The sequence below is a fragment of the Ceratotherium simum genome, chromosome 8 (assembly GCF_057802395.1).
Source record: "Ceratotherium simum simum isolate JZ-2026a chromosome 8, ASM5780239v1, whole genome shotgun sequence".
Taxonomy (NCBI): domain Eukaryota; kingdom Metazoa; phylum Chordata; class Mammalia; order Perissodactyla; family Rhinocerotidae; genus Ceratotherium; species Ceratotherium simum.
Genome location: NC_141907.1, coordinates 16,560,889 through 16,585,020, shown reverse-complemented (window position 1 = coordinate 16,585,020; position 24,132 = coordinate 16,560,889). Strand labels below are relative to the sequence as shown.

At 37.8% G+C, this 24,132-nt stretch overlaps 1 protein-coding gene across 2 annotated transcripts in view; it reads right to left on the bottom strand.

Annotated features, from left to right (window-relative positions):
* Positions 1 to 24,132, bottom strand: part of SLIT2 (slit guidance ligand 2) — a 359,630-nt gene that overhangs the window by 16,153 nt on the left and 319,345 nt on the right. For both annotated transcript variants that reach the window (XM_004432303.3, XM_004432305.3), the window contains 4 exons: positions 10,926 to 11,019; positions 6,138 to 6,275; positions 5,788 to 6,028; positions 3,636 to 3,766 (listed from right to left, as the gene is read on the bottom strand). In XM_004432303.3, the coding sequence (XP_004432360.1) occupies positions 3,636 to 3,766; positions 5,788 to 6,028; positions 6,138 to 6,275; positions 10,926 to 11,019 (604 nt within the window). The remainder of the gene's footprint in view (positions 1 to 3,635; positions 3,767 to 5,787; positions 6,029 to 6,137; positions 6,276 to 10,925; positions 11,020 to 24,132) is intronic.

Below are 24,132 nucleotides of genomic sequence, written 5' to 3'. Positions count from 1 at the left end.
TTCATGTAAATACGTGGAAATACAAATATATATATTTATTTACCCATCTCTGCCTTACTTTTTTTTTCTTTTTGCAGGGAAAGATTCACCCTGAGCTAACATCTGTCACTAATCTTCCTCTTTTTTTTTTCTTTTTATTATTTTCCTCCCCAAAGCCCCAGTGCATGCTTGTATATCCTAGTTCTAAGTCCTTTTGGTTCTTCTACGTAAGCTGCCACCACAGCATGGCAACTGACAGACGGGTGGTGTGGTTCCGTGACTGGGAAATGAACCCAGGCTGCCGAAGTGATAAGAGTGCTGAAACTTAACCACTAGGCCATCAGGGATGGCTCACTTTTTTTTTTCCTTTTGAACTGAGCAACATATCTTGGAAATCTTTCAATATCATACACAGAGAACTTTCTCATTTCCTCCCTCTCTCGCTTACTTTTCCTTTTTTTTTGCAGGGGCAGATTCGCTCTAAGCTTACATCTGTTGCCAATCTTCCTCCTTTTTTCTTCCTTTTTCTCCATCAAAGCCCCAGTAGATAGTTGTATATAGTTGTAAGTTCTTCTGCTTCTTCTATGTGAGCCCCTGCCACAGCATGGCTACTGACAGACAAGTGGTATGGTTCCACGCCTGGGAACAGAACCTGGGCCACCAAAGCAGAGTGCACCAAACTTTAACGGGTAGGCCATCAGGGCTGGCTCCCTTCCTTTTCCTTTTTAATAGTACATTCCATTGTGTGGATGCACTGTAGTTTATTTAGATAGAAACCTGAGTTGTTTCCTAACTTTCTGACCAATGTCACAGCAAATTACTTTGTGCACACGTCATTTCTATGTCTTCAGGTATATCTGTAGGATAAATGTCAAGAAGTGACATAGATATTTCCAAATTGCCCTCCATAGACATTGTACACAATCTGTACTTCTAGGGTTAATGTATGAGGATTGAGGGTACACTTTCAACTCCTCTGCTACACTCCAGAGAGAGACATCAGAAAGATTTTCCTATATTGCTAGAAGGGAGATGAGAATGAAGACAATGTTGAGTGAAGAGTGAGGACAGAGCTGAGTGTAGAATAAATCTTCATAGTGACCTTATGAGGTAGTTGCTATATTATTTACAGATATGGATTCTGAGGCACAGAAAGATTAAGTACTTTGCTTAAGTTTATATACTAGTAATTAGCCAAGCCTAAACCTGAACACACACATAGCTACTATGATTATTACCTGTCAAACACTAGATTTTCCTAGTGTGTTGAAATAATGTTCTCAGCAATCTCTATTTCACAAAAGCATTTTTTTATTATCCCAAACTGGAATACTAACATATTCATATATTAAATATATTTTGTATACATATCCTGTATCCATATCAATCAATCAATTAATCTATCATCTCTCTATCTGAATTCTAGGTAATTGTTGCTTATTTTCTTTTCCTTAAAAATAATGTAACAACTTTTCTTGATTGTTGTGCCATAAACGAAAGAGCGAGAAATAAATGAAAGTAATGTTTTCCCTGGACCTCACAATATATGTCTCCATTAGATGATCTGCAATCAGAAACGTGGATTTCTGGTTCAGAACGAAAGTGTGCAATTAGATATTATTTTTTATAAATGGCACAGGGTATATTCTACTGTTATTTAGGCAAAAATGGTAATGAACATAAACTCAAAATAAGCTCTTTATAGTAAGTCCTCATTTGGATATAATCATTTGGGTTTCTACAACTTATCTAGAAATATTTTAAATATATTTTATATGAATACTAGCTTTAATAAGCCAACCTCAAGAACCTTTACTGTGGTTTCTGAGAGTTCTGTGATGCTTCATTGCATAATAGAAAACAAAAAAATCAAAACCAAAAATCAACCACAAAATCAATATTCTGAAATCTTTTTATGGTCTGAAACAAATTGAGGCTATATAATTTAAGGCCTAGCAATATCTAAAATGTTGGCGCCAATTCATCACCATTTGGAGATGAAATAACTATTGTATTCTACTTGGAAAACAATAATTATGTGTTTGTTTCCATGTTCTAAATATTCCCAAATGGGTTAGCTCACCACCAAAAGGACTTATCGAATTCCATTCACAGCTACAACTGGCATATACTCTCCCAGAACCGTTATAAAAGATCAAATAAAATGTGAAGGCTTTTGAAGCACATTAAAATATATAAGAATAACCAATAATATAGAGGCCAGTGTCTCCCCTTTATGCCCCAATCAATGCCCACAAACTTGTTGCCAAGTGTGTTTGCCTACAGATTTGTTTTGTTCACCACATATGGTATTTTTAAAAAATGTGAACTGATATTTAAAGCAGGGAAAACTCTATATTTGAAAAAGCCAGATTTCTGCCTTTCCTTGAAAAACCAGGAGTTCTGGCAAAACTCTCGGCCCACGTTTTTACATGGCATCATTCAAGGAGAACTGAGTAGATGTGGGCTAGCCCTGTTTCGACACAGATTTGCTTTTAGTTCACTCCAGTCACAACCATTCCTATTATATTGCCAATATCAAAGCCATTTGTAGTAGAGGAATACTTCTCTAAAAACGTAGGTCTTTTCCAGAGTAAAAGGATGAAAGCACATTCTTTTTCTGCAATTGGCCTGCTTAATTCATGCAAGTTACCTGCCTGGAAAAACTGTGTATGACTTTGTGACCCTGCTCAAAAAGGTGGCAGTTATTTCCACCCGTGGAGAAATTAGCTAGGGAACTTGTTTGCAGGACGAGAGAAAATTGGTTTTGAAACCCAAGAGAGGGGCTCTGAAGGTAGTCTTATGCAAAAAGCACACTTCCAGCAAAATGTATTCTCCATGAACACGTCCCTTTCACATCTTCAATGTATCATCAATATCACTATACTATTAGAAAACTCCCAAAATGAATGATAAGATGACCTATCACATATTGTATGTGTCCATTGGCTTATTATGTGAAAGCTCCCTAAGGGCAGGGGCTTTGTTCCTGAAAGCTTAGAACAGTGGCTGATATATAGTTGGTGCTCAATAAATACATATTGTGTGAATGTACCTTTAAATTACTCACTGTGCTGGGAACCTTGCAGTGGTTGCTCTAGAGCTACTCTCCATCCATCTTCACCCTGCTCTGAGCCCTGGGAGGCTCCTGTGTTACCAGGATCAGTGGATTCCTGGTTTTCTGACATCTGACTTGGCCAAAGGGAAGCATGGGCAGGAAATCGTTGGGAGGAAGGAGATTGGGGTCTGGTATTTAAAACCCTGGTTCCCTCCCTGAGGGCTGACTGCATCCCCCCACTGAAGGTCACTGCTTCTGTCAGGCAATCATAATTCCTTTTCTGAGCATGGATTTCCATAACTGCTGCCTCCCCACACCCCTTCAAGCATATGGGTAGTAGCAGTGTCCCTGGTTACCAGCCCCAGGTTACTGTACTGTTCCTACCAATCTTTATAAACAGTGCCCTTATAAATCTCTCCTCAAATCATCCTACTTGAGTATGCCATCTGTTCCTGCCAGGCCCCTAACTAATTCACTTATCATGAAGCTCGCTGCAGCAAAATTATTCCCTCCTCCCCCGGTTACAAAATAATAGAGGAGAAACAGTTCTTCATTGAACAATTGTTTTCACCTTTACCAGTAACTGAGAGATCTTCACCTGTAAATGGCAGAAGCCGGGTGAGAGCCGGTGTCGTAGCTGGCGCGAACACGTCCCCGGTAGAGCTCTACGGCGATATGGTCTTTGTCACCCTTATACAGGAGGATTCCGCTGTCTTCATCTGTGGCAATCTAGTAGGAAGTAAGCTTGACATGAGTAGGACGTATGACATCCAAACGTATTTCATCAAAAAGAAACATGATCACTTAGTGAAGAGTTTTTGCTATGGTTTGTTTTTTCCTTACGGCTATGAGAAAATAATAACGCATGCTGGAATGATTACCTGAAAGGCAGCCTGTTCCTAAACTACCTTGTTACAGAGAAGTTCATAAAGAACTTTAAAAAGAACGATAACAAATATGTGAACACCCTGGGTGTGCTTAGAACTTTCTTTGCTGGAGATTTTTACCTACCTGCTGTTATTGCTCCTGTTATGGGCTTTATTTACGGCATATGTGAAATGTGACTTCAATGAGCAAGACTGATTTTCATATTCCATATAAAAAAACAAATTATTTATAGCTATGTCATGAAGAGGGGGAAACCTGTTTTTGATCCTGCTTTCTGGCCTTTTTGGGCTTTTGAGGGACCAGTTCAATACAAGTTAGGACTTAAGCCTGAACACCTCTGGGTACTTCTCATAACAGTCTGGTGTGGCAAATGTTAGAAGGCAGGGAGACAGGCTTTTTGAAGAAGGCCTGCCTGCCTTCCAGGGTCTCATGCTTCCTGACTTCTAAAGAACACCCTGTCCCTCACTGGAGTGTCAGGGTGAACCAAATTAGGAGTGGGATCTACAGAAAATTGGCTAGTCATTTGAATTCAAAACATATTAAATATTTTGCTAACCAGATAAAACAGACATGCAGCCCCAATTTGCCCCATGTACAGCACCTTAAATTTATTACCCCTAATCCAGTCTAACTCCTTCCGTAGGGGTCTGAATGCCTTGCTCAAAGTTACACGGTGACTTGGTGGAAAAACTTAGAGTAGTCCCCCCTTATCCGCAGTTTTGCTTCCTGCAGTTTCACTTACTTACGGTCCACCAGGATCCAAAAATATTAAATGGAAAATTCCAGAAATAAACAATTCATAAGATTTGAAGTGCTCACCATTCTGAGTAGCGTGATGAAATCTCATGCCGGCCCACTCTGTCCGGCATGGAATGTGAACCATCCCTTTGTCCAGTGTACTCACGCTGTATGCACTACCCATTGGTTAGTTACTTAATAGCCATCTCGGTTACCATATCGACTGTCACAGTATTGCAGTGTTGTGTTCAAGTAACCCTTATTTTACTAAATAATAGCCCCAAAGCGCAAGAGAGGTGATGCTGGCAATTCGGATATGCCAAAGAGAAACCATAAAGTGCTTCCTCTAAGTGAAAAGGCGAAAGTTCTCGAATTAATAAGGAAAGAAAAATAAAATAATGTGCTCAGGTCACTAAGATCTACAGTAACTTATATTACTGTATATTGTTATAATTGTTCTATTTATTATTAGTTATTGTTAATCTCTTACTGTGTCTAATTTATGAATTAAACTTTATCATAGGTATGTATGTCTAGGAAAAAACATAGTACATATAGGGTTTGGTACTATCTGTGGTCTCAGGTGTCCACTGGGTGTCTTGGAAGGTATCCCCTGTGGATAAGGGAGGATACTGTACAAATAAAAGTTAAGTCTGTTAATTTCATGTCAATTCTTAAAGGTTCTGGGTGAACAATTAAAAGACACTGGCTCAATGCTAAGGTGTCTTCTGTCTCCCCTGCGCTCTCCTCAGCTGCAGGTTTCCTAAAAAAAACCTTCCTCTTGTGCAGGGCCTGGACTGCAGAGCCATAAACATAAATGACTAAAATGCCTTTATCCGAGCACAAAACAAAGAGATATATTTTGTTGCTGTGTGTTTTTTTTTCATACAATCAAGTAGTCAATAAAAATACCAGGGTCCCATTTAGTTTTGAAAAATATAAATGTTGGAGAGAAGAATGATTGAAACTTTTCACACAAGCAGCATTTTCTGTCACTGTGTTGTGCACTCTGTAGCCGTCTATTTAAGATACAGTATCACTCACAAACTACCACGGATGTTTATGCTTTCAAGCTGAATTGGCTTTAAGATGAGATCAGCTCTTGCTGGTGGGGGAAATCGTACCTGCAGAGTGATGTTCGTCTGAGGCCGAACCTTGGCTGAAGGAATTTGAAGATAAGACTCTTTGTTTACAAAATTCACACTGACCAATTTTTCACACTTCTCTCCCTGGTAGCCAGGCAAACACTGGCATATCGGCTCATTTATCCTGATGATGCACTGAGCTCCATTCTGACAATCAAAATTATCACAGGGGCTGGTACGAGGGAGGACCATGGGTGGAGAAAATTCACAGAACAAGCCACTAAACAGTAAACAGAAAAAATATGCCAATTAGATTTCATTTAATTGCCAATGTGAATTGAGACCTGTAGGACCTAACTCCAAATCCAAATGCATATTTCTGCTTCTACCTGTATCCTTCGGGGCAGATGCACGTGTAGCCGTTCACTGCATCGGTGCAGTGGGCTCCGTTTTTACACTTGTTATCTTGACAGTCGTCAAAATCTATGTCGCAGTGCTCGCCTATGTATCCTGGTGTGCAGTCACATCTGTTTGAACAAGCAGGTAAACAGTTTCAAACCCAACTGAGCCAAAGTAAGTAAAACAGTTGCATTTCATCTAGAAAAAAATGGAACCATCTTTAAAAAGCTTATTTAGAACAGGTTCATAGAGCCTAAAAATTAATGGATGCCTAGAAAGTAGTACTGATCTGAAAAGTAGTCTGTGGTTTCTCACTGTGATCTATCAGAGGAATGGTGATTTTACCTCTCGAATCCACAATCCAAGTAAGAATAGAATAATTGCACCAGGGTTCATTTCTTCCTCCTATCTCCCTCTCTCTTTCCCCGCTTTATTTACCTACAGTGTTCTCTATTTTCAGCTCTGTCTAATTCACTTGAGCTGCTGAGATGATCAATTGCAAAATTTACTAAGAATATTAAGCATATTTTTAAGAACAATTAACATTTTTATTTTCTAGTAGAGACTAGATGCATTGGAATAAAATATAATTTTATGAAAAGAAAATATGTTAACATCGGATTCCCTCATTCACCATGAATCCAGATAATCATTATGGCAAAACGGGGGCTGACCTAACCGGGTGGAGCAGGGGAACTGCTACAAAATTCCTGGGGCCAATCCCATGGTCAGCTTTTCAGCCTGTTCTCTCTGGTGGTGTGGGGGCGGAAGGGGTCTTAGCTCCTGATGGGTGAAGAACCAAGGATAATAACACAGCTGATGTTCTTTGAGCACTTTCTCTGTCCAGGCCCTGTCCTAACCCCTGTGCATACAGGGGTTCAATGAATCCTCTCCACAGCCCTGTGACATCAGTGATACCATTACTCCACTCTACAGGTGAGAAAACTAAGGGACAAATTGGTTAAGTACCTTACCCAAGGACATTCAACTTGTAGATGCCACAGCCAGGAGCTGAACCCCAGGAATCTGACAAGAAAGCCTGGATTTCGAACCACAGCACTACGCTGTTAGATAATTAACTCCTCAGGGCTCCCTTTAAAACCTGTCGTTCTCTAGTGCTGACCACTGGCATCTCTTCTATGACACCAACCACCCAGGACTTTAGAGTTGCCTGAGGACAAGCTGTGTGGTATGTGCAGTGGTTTTGAAACTATGCTTTGTAGAGCTATAGGGGACCATGGAACCCCTAGCATCCCTGGATGCGGCCATTGATGGGGAGGGGTCTTCTGGCAGCTTCCTTCTGCCTCCTATTGTGATTTATTAGTTTTACACATTGGGCTTCCATGAGCGTTTCTGTTTTAGGTTTAAGAAAGGGTTCACTGACTTTAAGAAACAAATAAACCAGGAAACTTTGGTTTAGTCTTACAGAATTTGGACTTTGCAGTTAGACAGAACTGCGTTTGTATCCTGGCCTCATCCTTAAGTGTATGTAATCTTTTCATTCATCATTTCTTCATCTGTAACATGTATACAATAATTCCCATCTCATAGGTTTGTCAAAAGATTAAATAAAAACACTATCCATAAAATAATTAGTGTTTGATATCTAATGCATGATTAATAAATGGTAGGTTTTTAAAAATAATTCTTTGTAAGTCTTTACAATTCTGTAAATCTTTATGGTTTAGTCTATACTAATTATCCACTTTTCTATTTCAAAGCCATTAGGATTTAAATGAATGAGGATAATTAAAAGCACCCAAGTGAATGTGGACATTACCGAATGCTGAGGGTTTTGTCTGAAAATGCAAAATCAGGATTTAAGAGTTCCTGGAGAGCTGATGAATTAAAATAAATGGGAGTATACACACTCTAAGGGTAACACACAGACTTTCAGCTCTGCATGTATGAATTAGAAAATAAATTGAGCTCACTGCATAAGCACGATTGCTCTAGAGCCAGTGGTTTTAATGCTAAATCATAACAAAGCAAAGTAAACAGCAAGTCTGAAGTTAAATGGATGCTAAGTGGCCACAGACATTCTCAACTAGACGGACAAGGCCTGAGAAGAGAGCTTCCATCAGTGTTAATGTGAGCAGGACCGCTGAAGTGCCAAGCATTAAAAGAAAGAAGAAATGCTTTGAAACACTCTGAATTATTTATCTGAGAAAAGAAATCAAAGCAAAAGATAAGAGAACCACACATTCACCACAGTGGCTGTCTAAGAGCTATTTTATATTCTCTTCTCCACAAATACCATTTTTCAAGCCCATTAGAACCTGGAGTCATGTTACGACAAACATTTTTGTCTTTCTTTTGCTCCTCAGACCGGGTTTCACAACAGGAAGAAAATATTTAATTAAGAATTCCTTAAACTTTGTATTAACAATAAAACCTATCACATTCCCTCAACTCTATTATCTGACAAGGAGAGAGGAAGAAAGCATAGAATATAAAACACACTGTTTAGAAGCCCAGAAATTGGCTAAGTGAGATGCATGCTTGAAAATACTGCTTATGGCATATCATGGTCTAAAAATATCTCAAAGCAATTTAGGAGATTTATGAGGTATATAATAAAGCAGGAAAAGTAAAACCAGCTCTGTTAGCTTAGTCATAAGAAAATGAAGTTGAAGTAACAGTACAACGTGTCCAAACAACATTTGTCAGTAGAGATTCTTTAGCAGCTTCATATAGTTTTGGTTTTTAAGTCCATTTTCTTTTGGCAACTCCCTTTCCCACAATGTGCAATTATTTATAAGATGGGAGCAATAGCATACACTATGGCTTAACCTTTTTTCTGCTGAATTACATACAGCTGTAAAACAAGCTTACAGATTACTGCTGAAAACCATGGGTTCCCAAATCAGCTAACCCACAATCCAGCAAGATGCACTTTTAAGAGTGTGCAATCTAATTGATAGCGATGGAACATACTGTATTAAGGATTAGTCTTTTTGAAGACGAATTCCCTTATTTTTAGTGGTTTCCATTGAGTCTTACTAATACTTTATCTTATAATTACAAAGCACAAAACCCTGTGAAACCTACACAGCAGATAAGCAATTCTGGAAAACCACCTGCTCGACTGACTAATTTCTCTGAGAAATGATGATATTTGTTACGCAAGTCATGCACTTTCAACTTGCCAAATTCAATTCTGGGCAGATCAAAGCCATTAGGAGTTAAAATAATTTATGTACAGTATTTGGATGAACAGAATGCAATGCAGAATTTTGTAGAAAGTAAAGATTTCAATAAGATTTTTGTTTTTTGCTTAGGGATATAAACTAAAATAAAGTGAAAAACAGAATCAAAGATATTCTTTTCTTTCTCAATAGGGCATCAAATGGAAGCAGCAGGTGCTGCAACTGTTTCTGCATATTCCAAAATGATGAATTTTAAACCAGATGAAACAAAAGAATATTCTCCAAATAAAACGAGAATAAGTGTTTTATTCAGATTGATCTTTGAACAGCAATGGGGATCTTGTGAACTGACACGACCTCCCACCCAACTTAGAAAGTCTGATGATCTGTTGACAAGTATCAATATGTTGGAGTCCCAGCTCAAATCTCATCTTCTCTTATAAACCATTCCTGACCTAAGTACATTTTAATTCTCTGAATCCTATGGCAATTAAGTCTGAGTCATTCCACTGAGAAGATGAAGTATGTGAAAGTGAACAGCTATAAAGCATTACAAAACCATGAGATGGTATTATTACCACGTGCCCCGGCCCACGGCAGATGCTCAACAAACATTAGGTGAAGGAACAAATAATGCTATTTGCTAGTTATCTGATATAAACACAGCTCAACTCCTGAACCCAACTGTGTCATTCTTGAGAATCCAGCTTACTTTCTATAACAAACCAACTATAATGTTTATAAACTATAAAACGTCTTAGAGGTAACCTGTATAAGAAAAACTCAGCTCCAGCTCTGCCACGGAATAAGAGATCTTTGGACAGCCACCCAACCAACCTCTCTGGGCCGTGGTTTCCTCACATATAAAATGAAGAATTTGGAACAAATGAACTCTAAAGTACTGCCAGCACTAAGAAGAGAAGTTGCTATTGACAGACCCTTAAAATGTTTCAGGATGGTATCAAAGGATTCATTTTATTTGATACCAAACATATTTCAGGAAGATTGCTGAGGAGGAAAAAGAAATGATTTTGCAGTTCTGAGATCACTTGCAGGAGCCCTCTATCTAGAGTGACTGCATGCTTTATCATCCCACACAAGACATATTTAAGGTGAAAGGGGCACGATTAATAATTACACTGAGACAACAGGCATAAATTGGGACTGTCCTGGGGCAACCTGGGGCACACCGTCACTCTGTCCTCCTCACCTTGGATAGTTCAAGTATTGTAGCAGACCGAAAAATTTTCAGATACATTAGATAAACTCCCTGTTTTATCACGGACTTACATTCAGATAATGAAGCACCTAGCAGATATGACACATTTATTTAGCCTTCAAATAAATTTAAGTAAACACAGTCAAAGGCAACTTTATTTCATATGTGACTTCCCAGAAAGAGTCATGGAACAAAAGGAAACACTCTCTTTTATTTTCTTTAGTGTACTAAAAAAAAAGTCCATGCTGTATAAGAACATTTATAAAAATGCCATTGACACTAGAGAGTATGTTCCTTTAATCCTGAGCAAAGGTGTGAAGTCAGGTCCTCAAAGGAAGAAGGAGAAGAGGGGTTCCTAAAAGAACAGACTCCTCCCCTGATTGTGAGCCCCGAGTCAGCCTCTGACTTACTTGAATCCCTTTGGCGTCAAGATGCACTTGGAGTCATGCTGGCAGGGGTTCAGGTCCTGGGCACAGAAGTCCAGCTTCTCCTCACACAACTCTCCTGTTAATATGGCAAATGGTGTTAGTTCTTAGAGAAAGGTTAACAGGCTTCCTGCCAGCAAGCTGTGTCAAGGGCCTTAGAGGTTAGCGCAGCTTGTGATTGGGAAAAAAAAAAAATCACAAGATATGGAAGCAGAAGATCCAAAATGCTGGTTCTACTGCTAAATACTCTTATGATTTGGGACAACACAACTATTGAGATCTGTGACTAATATGAGCCCCTTTAGAATATACTTTTGGAATTAGGAAGAGGACATCGGAATGCTTTGCATTTCGATTTATTTATTTATTTATTTATTTATTTTTGGACTTTTTTTGAGTATAGCATATATCCAAAAGTTAAATGAATAGCTAATGAATATTCACAAACTGAACTCACTCATGTAACCAGCATCCACATCCAGAAACACCACATACCAGCATCCCAGAAGCCCGATCCCAAGGGTAAGTAACCACCATCCTTACAGGACTATAGATTAGTTGTGCCTATGTGACTATAGATTAGTTATATAGAATCATTCGAGATGTATCCCTTTATGTCTGGCTTATTCTGTTGTTTTATGTTTGAAAAAATAATTCTTTTTTTCTGTGAAGACTATGAAGAAACAAATCTTCATAGTCTCCAAGGTCTTATAAGTCTAGAAGAAAAAGACTTTGTTTCTGTCTTATGACTTATCGTAACAGCTCAACAGAATACTCCTTAGCTGCAACCATCAGATAGAAAGAAAAAAGCAAAAGGAGAATAAATCTAGATAAAGAACATAAGCTTTTTTCTGAGCATCAGCTAGCTCATAAAGCATAATTTTTATCAATAAATGAGAGCCAAGAGCACAACCACGCAGGTTCTAGGCACTTTATGCTGAACTGCATGTTTGACTCTCTCTTAAGGAACTTCTTCAGATACAAATAAGCTGGTTATATTTCATTTTCAGATATATTAGGACAAATATGATTTTCAGTGAGAAGACTTTCTCAATCATTGTGTGAGACATAAAGGTGACTAGAAAGATGTAAAATAAAAAAGTTCTCTCCTTTTCTACTTTACTTTTAAACACGTTTTAATTATTTTATATGCAATAAATGAATGAACAAAGTGGTACATCTATAGGTAGCTGTTCATTTCCAAGAAACTATTAGAACTTTTATTTGTTTCAAGTGTGTGGATTTAAACAGCATTGGTTAAAAAATCAGGCGTTTGCAGTATATCCCTTTGTTACAAGACTGTCCTTTTAAGGTAATACTTTCCTACTTAGTAGAAACAGTTGTTTAACGACTAAATGTGGCATATTATTTAAACTTCAAGGATCTTTTTCCATGATGCAAATATGTAAATGTACTCATCAAGCTATTACATCAATTTGGTGTATGATAAGTTAGCTTTTTTTCTGTCTCTTAAAATGAAGTAATTGCCCTGAAAGCCTCATATATTTCTTCTATAAGAAGGCTTTCTAAGTGTCTCCAAATCTGTGATACAAAGTTTTTAACAACATATACATGATGAGCTATTTTTAAACAGGGTTTATTTAAAGCTTTTCACTTTCAATTAGTATTACTTTAAGTAATACATCTTGATGGATTTTATTCATTCTAATTTATCAGTCCACCATGATGAAATCACTTTAAGTTTTTTAATCAAATCTAGCTGGTTGGATACAGACTGTTTACAGCAGTCTATATCCAAGGCAGTTTGTAAAAATTCATGCTAGAGAGGGACCATTTGAGATATATAATAAAAGTCTTTCTATGTATTTTCCACTTTATGCCCACATAAGAAGTTGTTTTAAAAATGATAAGAAAGGGGGAAATGTTTTAGTTCTTATTCACTTTGATCCAATTCAATCCAACCCAGTCCAATCCAATTAAGCTAGTCTAAACCACAGTTCACAAAAATTTACCACAGTCATGCACTGCCTAATGATGTTTCAGTAGATGGACTGCATATATGATGGTGGTCGCACAAGATTAGTACCTTATAGCCTGGGTGTGTAGTAGGCTGTACCATCTATGTTTGTGTAAGTACACTCTATGATGTTCGAACAATGATGAAATCGCCTAATGATGCATTTCTCAGAATATGTCCTTGTCATAAGTGAAGTCTGACTATATATGATGCTGTGCTAGATCCTGGGGCTATAAGGATGGACGTAATGGACACTGCCCTCAATCGGCTCCCAATAAACCAGTAGAAAAACCCTGGGCTGAAGACAGAACAGAGAAAATTTCATCTCTAAGAGAATAAAATAGAGTTGACCCTTATTCTCTACCGGGTATTTCTCCATAAACTTGATGTAGAAAGGAGTAAGAAAGGAGATGGTTCTAAGAAACTGTTAGCTAAACAGATTGCCAAATCTGTAATCAACAGCTTTAAGACTAAGCATGCCAACTTGAATGTGAAAAGTTATATCAATGTCAAATATTCCTATCTTATAAGGAATCTATCTGATAAGAATAGCATTGTAACAATATTGATCATTGCTAAAGTTGTGTATGATGCTTATTTATGACCATTCCATTGCTACACATTTGACTCTGGTAAGATTGGTTGACTACTTCAAAAAGGATTTGTCTCCCTTTATGTATCACCAAACATCACAACACTAACGAATATTACAAAAGCAGTCTCTGTATCCCATTACCGCCTAACTCACTTTTAAAGCCCAATCTTCCACCCTATACTCATCACCTGCGTCTATTCACTATTTTAATCTCAACTCCATGCCTGGGCTACTGGTGTTTCCTTTTACTGTAGTAACTTTAGTAATTTCTGTTGTCAATTTTCCCATCTATAATATATCCCCTTCTTTATGAAATCTTCCTGGATCTTTTCAACCATTTGTTGTTTATCTACAATTTTTACATGTCACGTTTGCTTGTACCTATCTTATGGCACATATATTGTATGTATTTTTTATTGACTTAATAAACATTTATATAGTGCTTACTACTGTGTGTCAGACAGTTTTAAACATTGTGCAAATACGCAGTCACTTAATGTTCATGATAACCTATAAAGTAAGGTTGTAGGGTTGTACTGTTTGAGATGCATTGGACATTAGTGGTGTTTATCTCATTTCCTTTCTTTGAATGTAAGATCATAGTGAACAAACATTAGGCTTAGCTATCTTTTTATCTCTCTAGAGTATGGTGCTGTGACATACTAAAATAATAGTTATTGAAAGAAAGAATCATCTTTTTTTTCTTTTTTGGTGAGGAAGATTGGCTCTGAGCTGGTATCTGTTGCCAATCCTCCTCTTTTTCCTAAGAGAGATTAGCCCTGAGCTAACATCTGTGCCCATCTTCCTCTATTTTGTATATGGGACGCTGCCACACACCGCTCGATGAACGGTGCATCCCTCCGCACCCGGGATTCAAATCTGCGAACCCTGGGCTACTGAAGCAGAGCATGAGAACTTAACCACTATGCCACTGGGCTGGCCCAAAAGAATCATGCTTTTTAAGGCAAGGTTCTATGTTGTTGACCTATATTCAACTTGGATTTCATTTCAGGATTTTGACATTTTTCTGTTTATTTTTTATTTAATAATTAGTCACTTATCATTAATAATAACATAGCTTATGCTTCTCCCTTTAAACGTTACTTAAAAATTTCCCCCACTGAATATTAAAATAAATGTTTTCACTGGACTCTTTCTTTAATTTGTTCTAATTATATTAGCTTCTGCTGTATTTGAAAGAAGGAAGTTTTTAAAGTTCAAATAGTGTCCCATAGTGGTGAGATTTCGGAGCTCAATATAACATAGGAAATATAGCAAGCCCCATAGACAAATGAGGGACTTCATGTCTACTTCTCAACCACTAAAGGAAAACTGGACATCTGCAAGCTGCATTGGCTTTCCAGGAAGAATGGAAATAAAATGCACTAACAGTAGTGCACTCATATGCTTTTAGTTACTATTGAAAACTTTCTCCAAACCTCATAATATTGAGAGGACATTATGCAATTTTTCTTTGGTTTTTGTTTTTGGCATATGTGTAGTCAGAACCAGTAATGAGTTAGTAAAAAAAAATCAAGGAAAAACAATGGAAAATAAGGCGAGTGAACTTGCTTTTTTGATGGTCCAAGACCTGAGATAATATCATCAATGGTTGCCTCCCTTCCTGAGGTGATAAAATGAGAGGTAACTGAGAGGAAAGGTGGAAATGTTCTTTATTCTACTACACATAGTTCTGTAACCTGTTACCCCATGAGCAGGTCTTCATGTGTTTTACTTGGCATCAGAAAAGGTAAGTCAGCCCACCAGAGTGGTTAAGGGCAATGTGGTTGAATACAGGTCAAATTTCAGTGCCCATGAACCTCTTAAGAGACAGGGGTCTAAACACACCTTGATTCCATAATTCGGCTCCAACCCACTCCACTAAATCCCAGGAAATCCTATTTCTTTGCTTTTAGCTCTGGACCCTTAAAAGTCCCCAATGACAAAGCAATAGCATGGAACACAATGGTTGCCTGGCACTTGTGATTTCACTTTTGATCTGATGAGCAAATTAATTTTCCTCATGCTTTTAGTTTTCAGCTTTTCTGGTGATGAGAAGTTAAAGGGGTGTATGTGTGTGTATATAATATGTGTTGGTTGTCTGTGTTTTTGAGAAGAAACACAGAGTGGTCAACCAAAGAGTGTATTATTGCCTCTTCAGGGTAACAGGGGTTAGTGAATGACCCACTGTAACTTGTGGAGAAAAAGCACCACACGTCCTACATAGAGGTGTCTTTTTTAAGAAAGCGACATCTAGGTCTTGGATCACCTCTTCCTGATTGTGTCTGTCAGGAAAGTATGGCACAGAGTGGGACTGGAAATGGCCAAGTTCTACAGTTATATTAGGATGAGCTGGGAGGGAGTAAGGTGAGAGTGACACCCACTTCCCTAAAAGAATTTGATTCCTCAAAGCCTGTTCTTGAGGAGGAGACAGAATTCACTACTAACTGAACATCTGGAAACATGGTTTTTCTGAAGAATTTGATGTAGTGGTAATATGATCATACATCCTGGCTTGCTCAGGACAGTCCTAGTTTACACCTGTTGTCCCAAGGTCATTATCAATAGTGTCCCCATGCACCCACACAGATGATCTGGATGATAAATGTTATGGTCACCTTGTAGGCAGAGCAGTAAAAGCTGGATCGGCAGAGTTCATGCTGTGTTTGGAGTGAAGAGTGAACCAGCATAAAGAGATCTTAGGGAGAAACTACTCTTATTGGGTGAGATGACGTATGGGATGCTGAGTTATTGCTTGGAGCGGCCTTCTGTGGCTTATTCAGTACAAAACAGTGGACTGCTTGCAGAGAAGTGAACTATTTTATTGTTCCAGGCCCCAATTCTTCATCGGTAAAATGAGGCTCTGGAATTGGAATTGAAGTTGTGCAAGGTCAACTGTGGCTTTAAAAAGTCTTTTAAAAAAAGGAAAATGCTTCTAAAGAGACAGATAATGCAGAGAGCAAGTTAGCAGAGGGAGCGTCTAGCTTAGCTGTACAAAACATTACTGCATTCAGTGGTAAAAACAGTGTCGGCACGTGCCCAGAGTTCTCTGAGGCACCAATATTGTGAATCTTCTTGCGCAGAGGCGGAAACCTCAATGCACTTTGCTCGTTCTTATGGGAAATAGTACTTGGAGCTGGCCTTGCCTCCTGCTTCATTTTAGATCCATGAACCTAACTGATTTTAATGTGCCTTCCTTCTTAAACACAAGGCTCCTTCCTTTTATTTTCATTTGTACTTCTGGTATCTTCAGTTACCTTTTTGTTTACATTTCTTATTATTACACCTTCTGAAATAGTTTTAGAATTGTTCTACAAACTTCTTCCATGATACCTATGGGGTGATCTGCCTATGGCTTTTTTTAATGGTTCTGATAGCAAATCAGATTTCTAACATCACCATATATTTTGAGTGTATGTATGAGGACCTGTGTTAACGCTAGGAGTATAATGGTGAGCAACAACAAAAAATGATACCCCGTTTCTCATGGAACTTAGAGATGAGAGGAGGAGGAGAAAGATATTAATCCAATACTTTCATAAGTAACTATAAAATTGCCTGTGTGGTAAATGCTAAACAGAAAAATGTCATGGTGCTCTAGAAAGGGGACTGACTGTGAGGGAGGCTCTTCTGAAGAAGGGAGACTTGGATGTGAAGGTGAAGGGGGAATGATGAGCACTTGCAGAGGCTCTGTGCAGGCAGTGGCTGGAGAACATGAGCTCTGAGTGATAGAGCGAGCCCAGGAAAGCATGGGGTCAGACAAGGCCACAGAGATTGGCAGGGGCCACGTGGTAGAAGGTCTTTACTCAATGGCCAATGGGCTGCCATTGAAAGGTTTTAAGTTGGAGTACGGCCAGATGCATCTGGACTTAGAAAAAAACATTCTGGCTCCAGTGGAGGATGGATTGCAGAGGTGTAGATATAAATGGACATGAGAGATGACTTAGCTTGCACTCAGGTGGTGGTAGAGGAGATATGGATGGCCTGGAGAGATGTCTAGGAAGCAACATAGATGGGAATTTGTGACGGATTGGATGAGGTAGAGGGAGAGGCGGGACTTGTCTGGGACTTCTAGGTTTCTGGTATGTATATTTTGGAAGTACCTTTCAGTACTTCCAGACATAAGGAACAATGAAAAGACCAGGTTTTCTTGGACAAAGATCAAGAATTTTAAATGTAGTGATGTGGTGTTATGGGTTTAATTGTGTCCCCCCTCCCTCCAAAAATGATATGTTGGAGTCCTCCAGTATCTCAGAATGTGACCTTACTTGGAGACAGGGTCTTTATAGAGGTAATGAAGTTAAAATGAGGTCATTAGGGTGGGCCCTCATCCAATATGGCTGACGTTCTTATAAGAAGGGGAAATCTGGCATAGAGGCAAGATGATACGAAGAGACACAGGGAGAAGATGACCATCTACAGGCCAAGTAGAAAAGCCTGCAACAGATCCTTCCCTCATAGCCCTCAAAAGGAACCAACACTGCTGACACCTTGATTTCACACTTATAACCTCCAGAACTGTGAGAAAATAAATTTCTGTTGTTTAAGCCACCTAGTTTGTGGTACTTTATTACAGTAGCACTAGCACACCAATACAGGTGGTAAATTCTAAATTACTGGAGGTTTCCAGTGGAGAATAAAACTTTCTATCTATGCCACTATTTATTTTCTTTCTTTTTTTTTTTGGTTCTTATGTCTCTTTCCTTTCTTGTTTCATTCCATGTGGCTGTCCTCTCCTTTGCCTGAAAGTTTCTATTATGTCTCTGAGCTTCTCTAACAGAGTCTGTAATAAGCAATGCACAAGCAGAGGAAGCAGCCCATGACCATGACCTCTGCACTTCAAAAGAGTCCAAGTCTGAACAGAGCACAGCAGAGTGGTTAACCCTACATTTGCTGCTAGGGCTAGAAGCCTCTAAAGCACTGTGAGTCTTGGTTGACTTGGACCAATCAACCCTTAGCCCTCTCTCCAAGGGGAGTTGGTGTTAACAGTTAGGGTTCGCAGGACAGGCTACCCAAATAGTAATGAATATTCTCCTCCCTTTAGGGTGTTAAAAGTGACAAAGGCAAGAGAATCACAAACCACTGTGTCTTAAAGAGGGGGAGAAAAGTGAGTCCAGTGTCTTGTTTCATCAACTTTACAATAAATTTGGAGATTGGCTTGAATTTGAATGATAGCTGCAATTAATAATAACTACCAATATCTCTATTATCATTAATTTTAAAAATAATAATCTTGAAAGTGTTTTATTAAATTATGTCAACGACATCAAGCTAATGATAAGTAGAGGATACCTGAGTTGAATCTTGTCACTAATAATGATTTACATTTCCCACACACATTCAAATTTCTTAAATATGTTTTTTCTTAAAAAATACTGGTTTAACTCATGGCATTCTTGAAAATTCTTAACTATAGTGATTCTTTGGCAAATCAATAAATAACGAAGATATTATATAGTATGTGGGAGTTAACATTAAGTGTTTCCTGAAACTAGTAAGAATAGTGTAAAAGAAAATTAACCACTTACAATACGATTAATTTACATGTACTCTGGAGTGAGAATTTCTTATTTAACCAAAATACAAAGCTGCTTTAGTTTAATAATTTTCATAACAAAATGTTGGGGGAAAATATTTTGAGTTAGATCCAGCAAATGATTAAAGGACGTGCATGACAAAGTCCTTACTCTGGAGAAGTTACAATCTGGAAAAATTAGAGAAATAAGATAGATGTCTAATTATCCAGTATTCCTTAAGTTTCATTTGGTGACTGGAATATGGACAGATCCTGGCCTAGAAACTGGCTAAATGATTTATTATTTTTTTTATTTATTATTAAAAATTATAGTACATAGTTCCAAAATTCATTATTATCCCTAAAGAGATTTCTTCTCTTGGTAAAGTAAACTGTGCAATTCAGACAGAAGAAATTTTTCAAGAGTTATTGGATGGACGATTAGTTGCTTTCTATCTACCAAGAAATTTGGGCAACAGTGTGTCTCACCTAGGCATTTTTAGTCCTCAAAGCCTGCCTAGCAGAAAAGAGGTTGGTCATTTTGTCCCTGGATTAGGATTTTTGAAATTTTCTAACTCAAATCATTCTGTTTAAAATACTCATCTGCTTTACACTAACAGAGCAATAGGAAAGGGTAGATTTGAATTAACAAGGGTTTCTTTTCAATTTTTCCAAAAGTTAGCTTTGTCAATTCAGGTTGGGCATGTCTAAAACAGAAAAAGTTTTAGATGTGGGTACACGGCATTGCTGGAACACTTAAGTGTTGCTAGATTTGCTAAGGTAACCAGATTAGTTTCTTTTTTCTCTGAAACAGAAAAAAAATCTCAGAGTCCATTCTGGGGATCATGGATGTATAAAGTGGGTGGGGAGGGCTCTGGGGCTGACACTGCAGCCCATTCTTATTCCTATTCATAAATTGTACCAAACTACTTTTTGGTTTTTTTAATATGAAAGGATCATTAAAATTGATAATAACGGAAAGAGAACTTATGACAGCAATCTGAATAACTGGACCAGAATTCTAGTGTTAAACTTAATCAGTTATGACATTTTCAAATATACTTGTAGCAAGGAAGGAAGTCTGGTTGAATTCCTGAGAGAATCCCCAGGACACAGATTTTTGGAGGGTCAAACACATCATTCTTCAAATATTTGTATTTTGAGCTCTTGCTTGGCTCAAGAAAAACCTGAAAAAAAATGGTACTAATTTTACTCTACTTGAATTGGCACAGCAAGGGCAGGTATCAAAAAAAGCAACCTGTTGGGTAAAATAAATGAGATTTGATTCCTTAAAATTATACTACTTGAGGGCAAGGGACAGGTACCTTTATTTATATTTTTGCATCTCCTCCTTTCCATTGCATTTACTAGCAAATTGTCTGGCACAAACTATATACTTGATAGCTGTTGAAAAATGTGAAAGAGAGCACTTATTTGATTGCTTCCCAAAGAAAGATACTTTTAACTGTTAATGAAGGAGATCCAGATGGCATAAGGGACAGTGTAAGGAAGCAGAGAAAATAAGGAAAACTGGTAGCAGATTTATGTTCTGAGATCCCAGCCTGAGGTCCACCCTTGCCAGACTACATGTGTACCTCTTGACTCAGATATGCCTACAATCTCGTCTGCCAAATAATGACCTTCCCAACTGGAAATGGAGAGGATGAACTCAGGAATCCAGTAAGCATGAGTGAGAGCACTGAAGTGGCATGTTTGAGAAAGTTTAAGATAAATGGACCTATTCCATTGATCTGTGTGTCTGTTTTTGTGCCAGTACCACGCTGTTTTGGTTACTATAGCTTTGTAGTATATTTTGAAATCAGGGAGTGTGATACCTCCAGCTTTGTTCTTTTTTCTCAGGATTCCTTTAGCTATTCGGGGTCTTCTGTTGTTCCATATAAATTTTAGGATTCTTTGTTCTATTTCTGTGAAAAATGTTGCTGGAACTTTGATAGGGATTGCATTGAATCTATAGATTGCTTTAGGAAGTATGGACATCTTAACTATGTTAATTCTTCCAATCCAAGAGCATGGAATATCTTTCCATTTCTTTGTGTCTTCTTCAATTTCTTTCAGCAATGTTTTATAGTTTTCGGTGTACAGATGTTTCACATCTTTGGTTAAGTTTATTCCTAGGTATTTTATTCTTTTTGTTGCAATTATAAATGGGATTGTCACACATCTATGGACAGCTAATCTTTGACAAAGGAGCCAAGAACATACAATGAAGAAAAGAAAGTCTCTTCAACAAATGGTGTTGGGAAAACTGGATAGCCACATGCAAAAAAATGAAAGTAGACCCTTACCTTACACCATACACAAAAATTAACTCAAAATGGATTAAAGATTTGAATGTAACACCTGAAACTATGAAACTTCTAGAAGAAAACATAGGCAGTACGCTCTTCGACATCGGTCTTAGCAACATATTTTCAAGCACCATGTCTGACCGGGCAAGAGAAACAATAGAAAAAATAAACAAATGGGACTACATCAAACTAAAAAGCTTCTGCACAGCAAAGGAAACCATCAACAAAACGAAAAGACAACCTAACAATTGGGAGAAGATATTTGCAAACCATACATCTGATAAGGGCTTAATCTCCAAAATATATAAAGAACTCATGCATCTCAACAACAAAAAAACTAACAACCCAATTAAAAAATGGGCAAAAGACCTGAACAGACATTTCTCCAAAGAAGATATACAGATGGCCAACGGACACATGAAAAGATGCTCAAAATCATTAACTATCAGGGAAATGCAAATCAAAACTACAACGAGATATCACCTCATGCCCGTCAGAATGGCTATAATTAACAAGACAGGAAACAACATGTGTTGGAGAGGATGTGGAGAGAAGGGAACTCTCATACACTGCTGGTGGGAGTGCAAACTGGTGCAGCCATTATGGAAAACAGTATGGAGATTCCTCAAAAAATCAAGGATAGAACTACCATAAGATCCAGCTATTCCACTGCTGGGTATTTATCCAAAGAACTTGAAAACACCAATGCGTAAAGATACATGCATCCCTGTGTTCATTGCAGTGTTATTCACAATAGCCAAGAATTGGAAGCAACCTAAGTGCCCATCAAGGGATGAATGGATAAAGAAGATGTGGTATATATACACAATGGAATACTACTCAGCCATAAGAAACGATGAAATCCAGCCATTTGTGACAACATGGATGGACATTGAGGGTATTATGCAAAGTGAAATAAGTCAGAGGGAGAAGGTCAAATATCGTATGATTTCCTTCATTAAGTAGTAGATAATAACAACAATAAACAAACACATAGAGACAGAGATTGGATTGGTGGTTACCAGAGGGGAAGGGGGGAGGGAGGAGGGTGAAAGGGATAATTCGGCACATGTGGGTGGTGATGGGTTGTAATTAGTATTTGGGTGGTGAACATGATGTAATCTATGCAGAAATAGAAGTATAATGATGTACACCTGAAATTTATACAATGTTATAAACCAATGTTACTGCAATAAAAAAAAAAGATAAATGGACCTGAATGTTTCTGTTACCTAATTTTAAAAATTCCCTACAATTCCTATAAAAAATTGTACATTTCCCATTTGTTCTTTATTTGTATGAAGAAAACCATTCTCTCTCCTCTCATAGACCTTGCAATGTATTAGGGAGATGGATGAACTGTGGTGGAGGGTAGACACAGCTCATGGGATTTTTGAAGTCGTCCCAAGACAGGCTAAGAGAATGGGACCTGAGAGAAAAGTATTTCTATTTTCTCCTCTTTTGCTGAAGCAGGACAGCCTTATTTGTTACACACTCTGCTCAAGGTTATAGTCCCAGGCACCAGAGCACATTAACACGGGCAGATGCCCAGTCTCCAATCTGAATATTCAGTATCATCATCAGTGGTGATGGTAATAATTGACTTTATTTCCATTAAGTAAAGGATTACTTAGGAACAGCGTGTGTCTCTTATTTTTTAAAACAGCCAACTCTTCCTGAAGGTTCCTTTTAATAATCTGATGCTTTCTTACTTGTGTTCACTATCCTGAAATTTGCCCTATCAATTAGAAATAGTTCATGGACCTTCACAATATGATCAATAATCTATGCAGATCACACTAACTTCTCTAAACTTATTTGAATCCAGTTGTCAGAAAAGAAATACAGGGAATTGATTCGAGGGGCTGTGAATTCTTGAAGATATGTAGCCACTGATAAATGTCCTCTTGGTGCAAAAGGTGTGCATAATGGGCAACGTGCATAAGTGGGACACTGCCACAGAGAAACCTCATGAGATAATGTTAATCATAATTCAAAATAGGGAGGCTCAAGAAAATACGCTATAAATGTGGATATTAAGATGTTTCAAACAAAGAAAATCATTTTATGTTCTCGTTTTTGTACTAAATAATATGAAATGAATTACTCCATAATGCCTGTTTGCAAGAAAGTTTGATTAGTCTTCATATTCAGAAAAGAGCGCTTCTCTTTACTTACAAACTAGGAAAGTAACTCTATTATGCTATTAACTTTCTTGGGATATGAGAAATGTTGGCTTTGTACTGGTGATATAACTGACCTAATCTGAACTTGCAGGGAAGAAACAAAGGCAAAGAGTTTGCCTTGTAGACAAGGGTAATGTTTTATGCATTTTTGTATTACTTTCGATGCTCAGCACAGTGTCCTGCATAAGGTATCTTTTCAATAAACATCTTTTGAATTTTTAAAATGGAAAAACTTACCTCCCCAAATAAATAAACAAAAGAGGAGGTGTTTTTTAGTACTTCCTCACTGGAACATTGAAGCTAAATAAAGTAGCCAATTCCAACAGCTACTGAAACTGCAGAAATATTTAACTCCATTTTCAAAATAAATCCAAATTAGACTGAATAAGGCTTGGTTAAGCTAAACTGTTGTTCTGGGCTCAATGGGCCCTGTCTATTAACTAAAGAGCAAACAGGATCTTTAAAATGTTTTCTGAGATTCAAACGCATTTAAGAAGGTTTTGAAAGGGTAGAAGATAAATGCAAACCACACAATATCATTAGGCTGCCAAAGTATTCTCTCTAGTTAAAACAGACTGCACGTATGTTTGCAACTATATTGACTTTGAT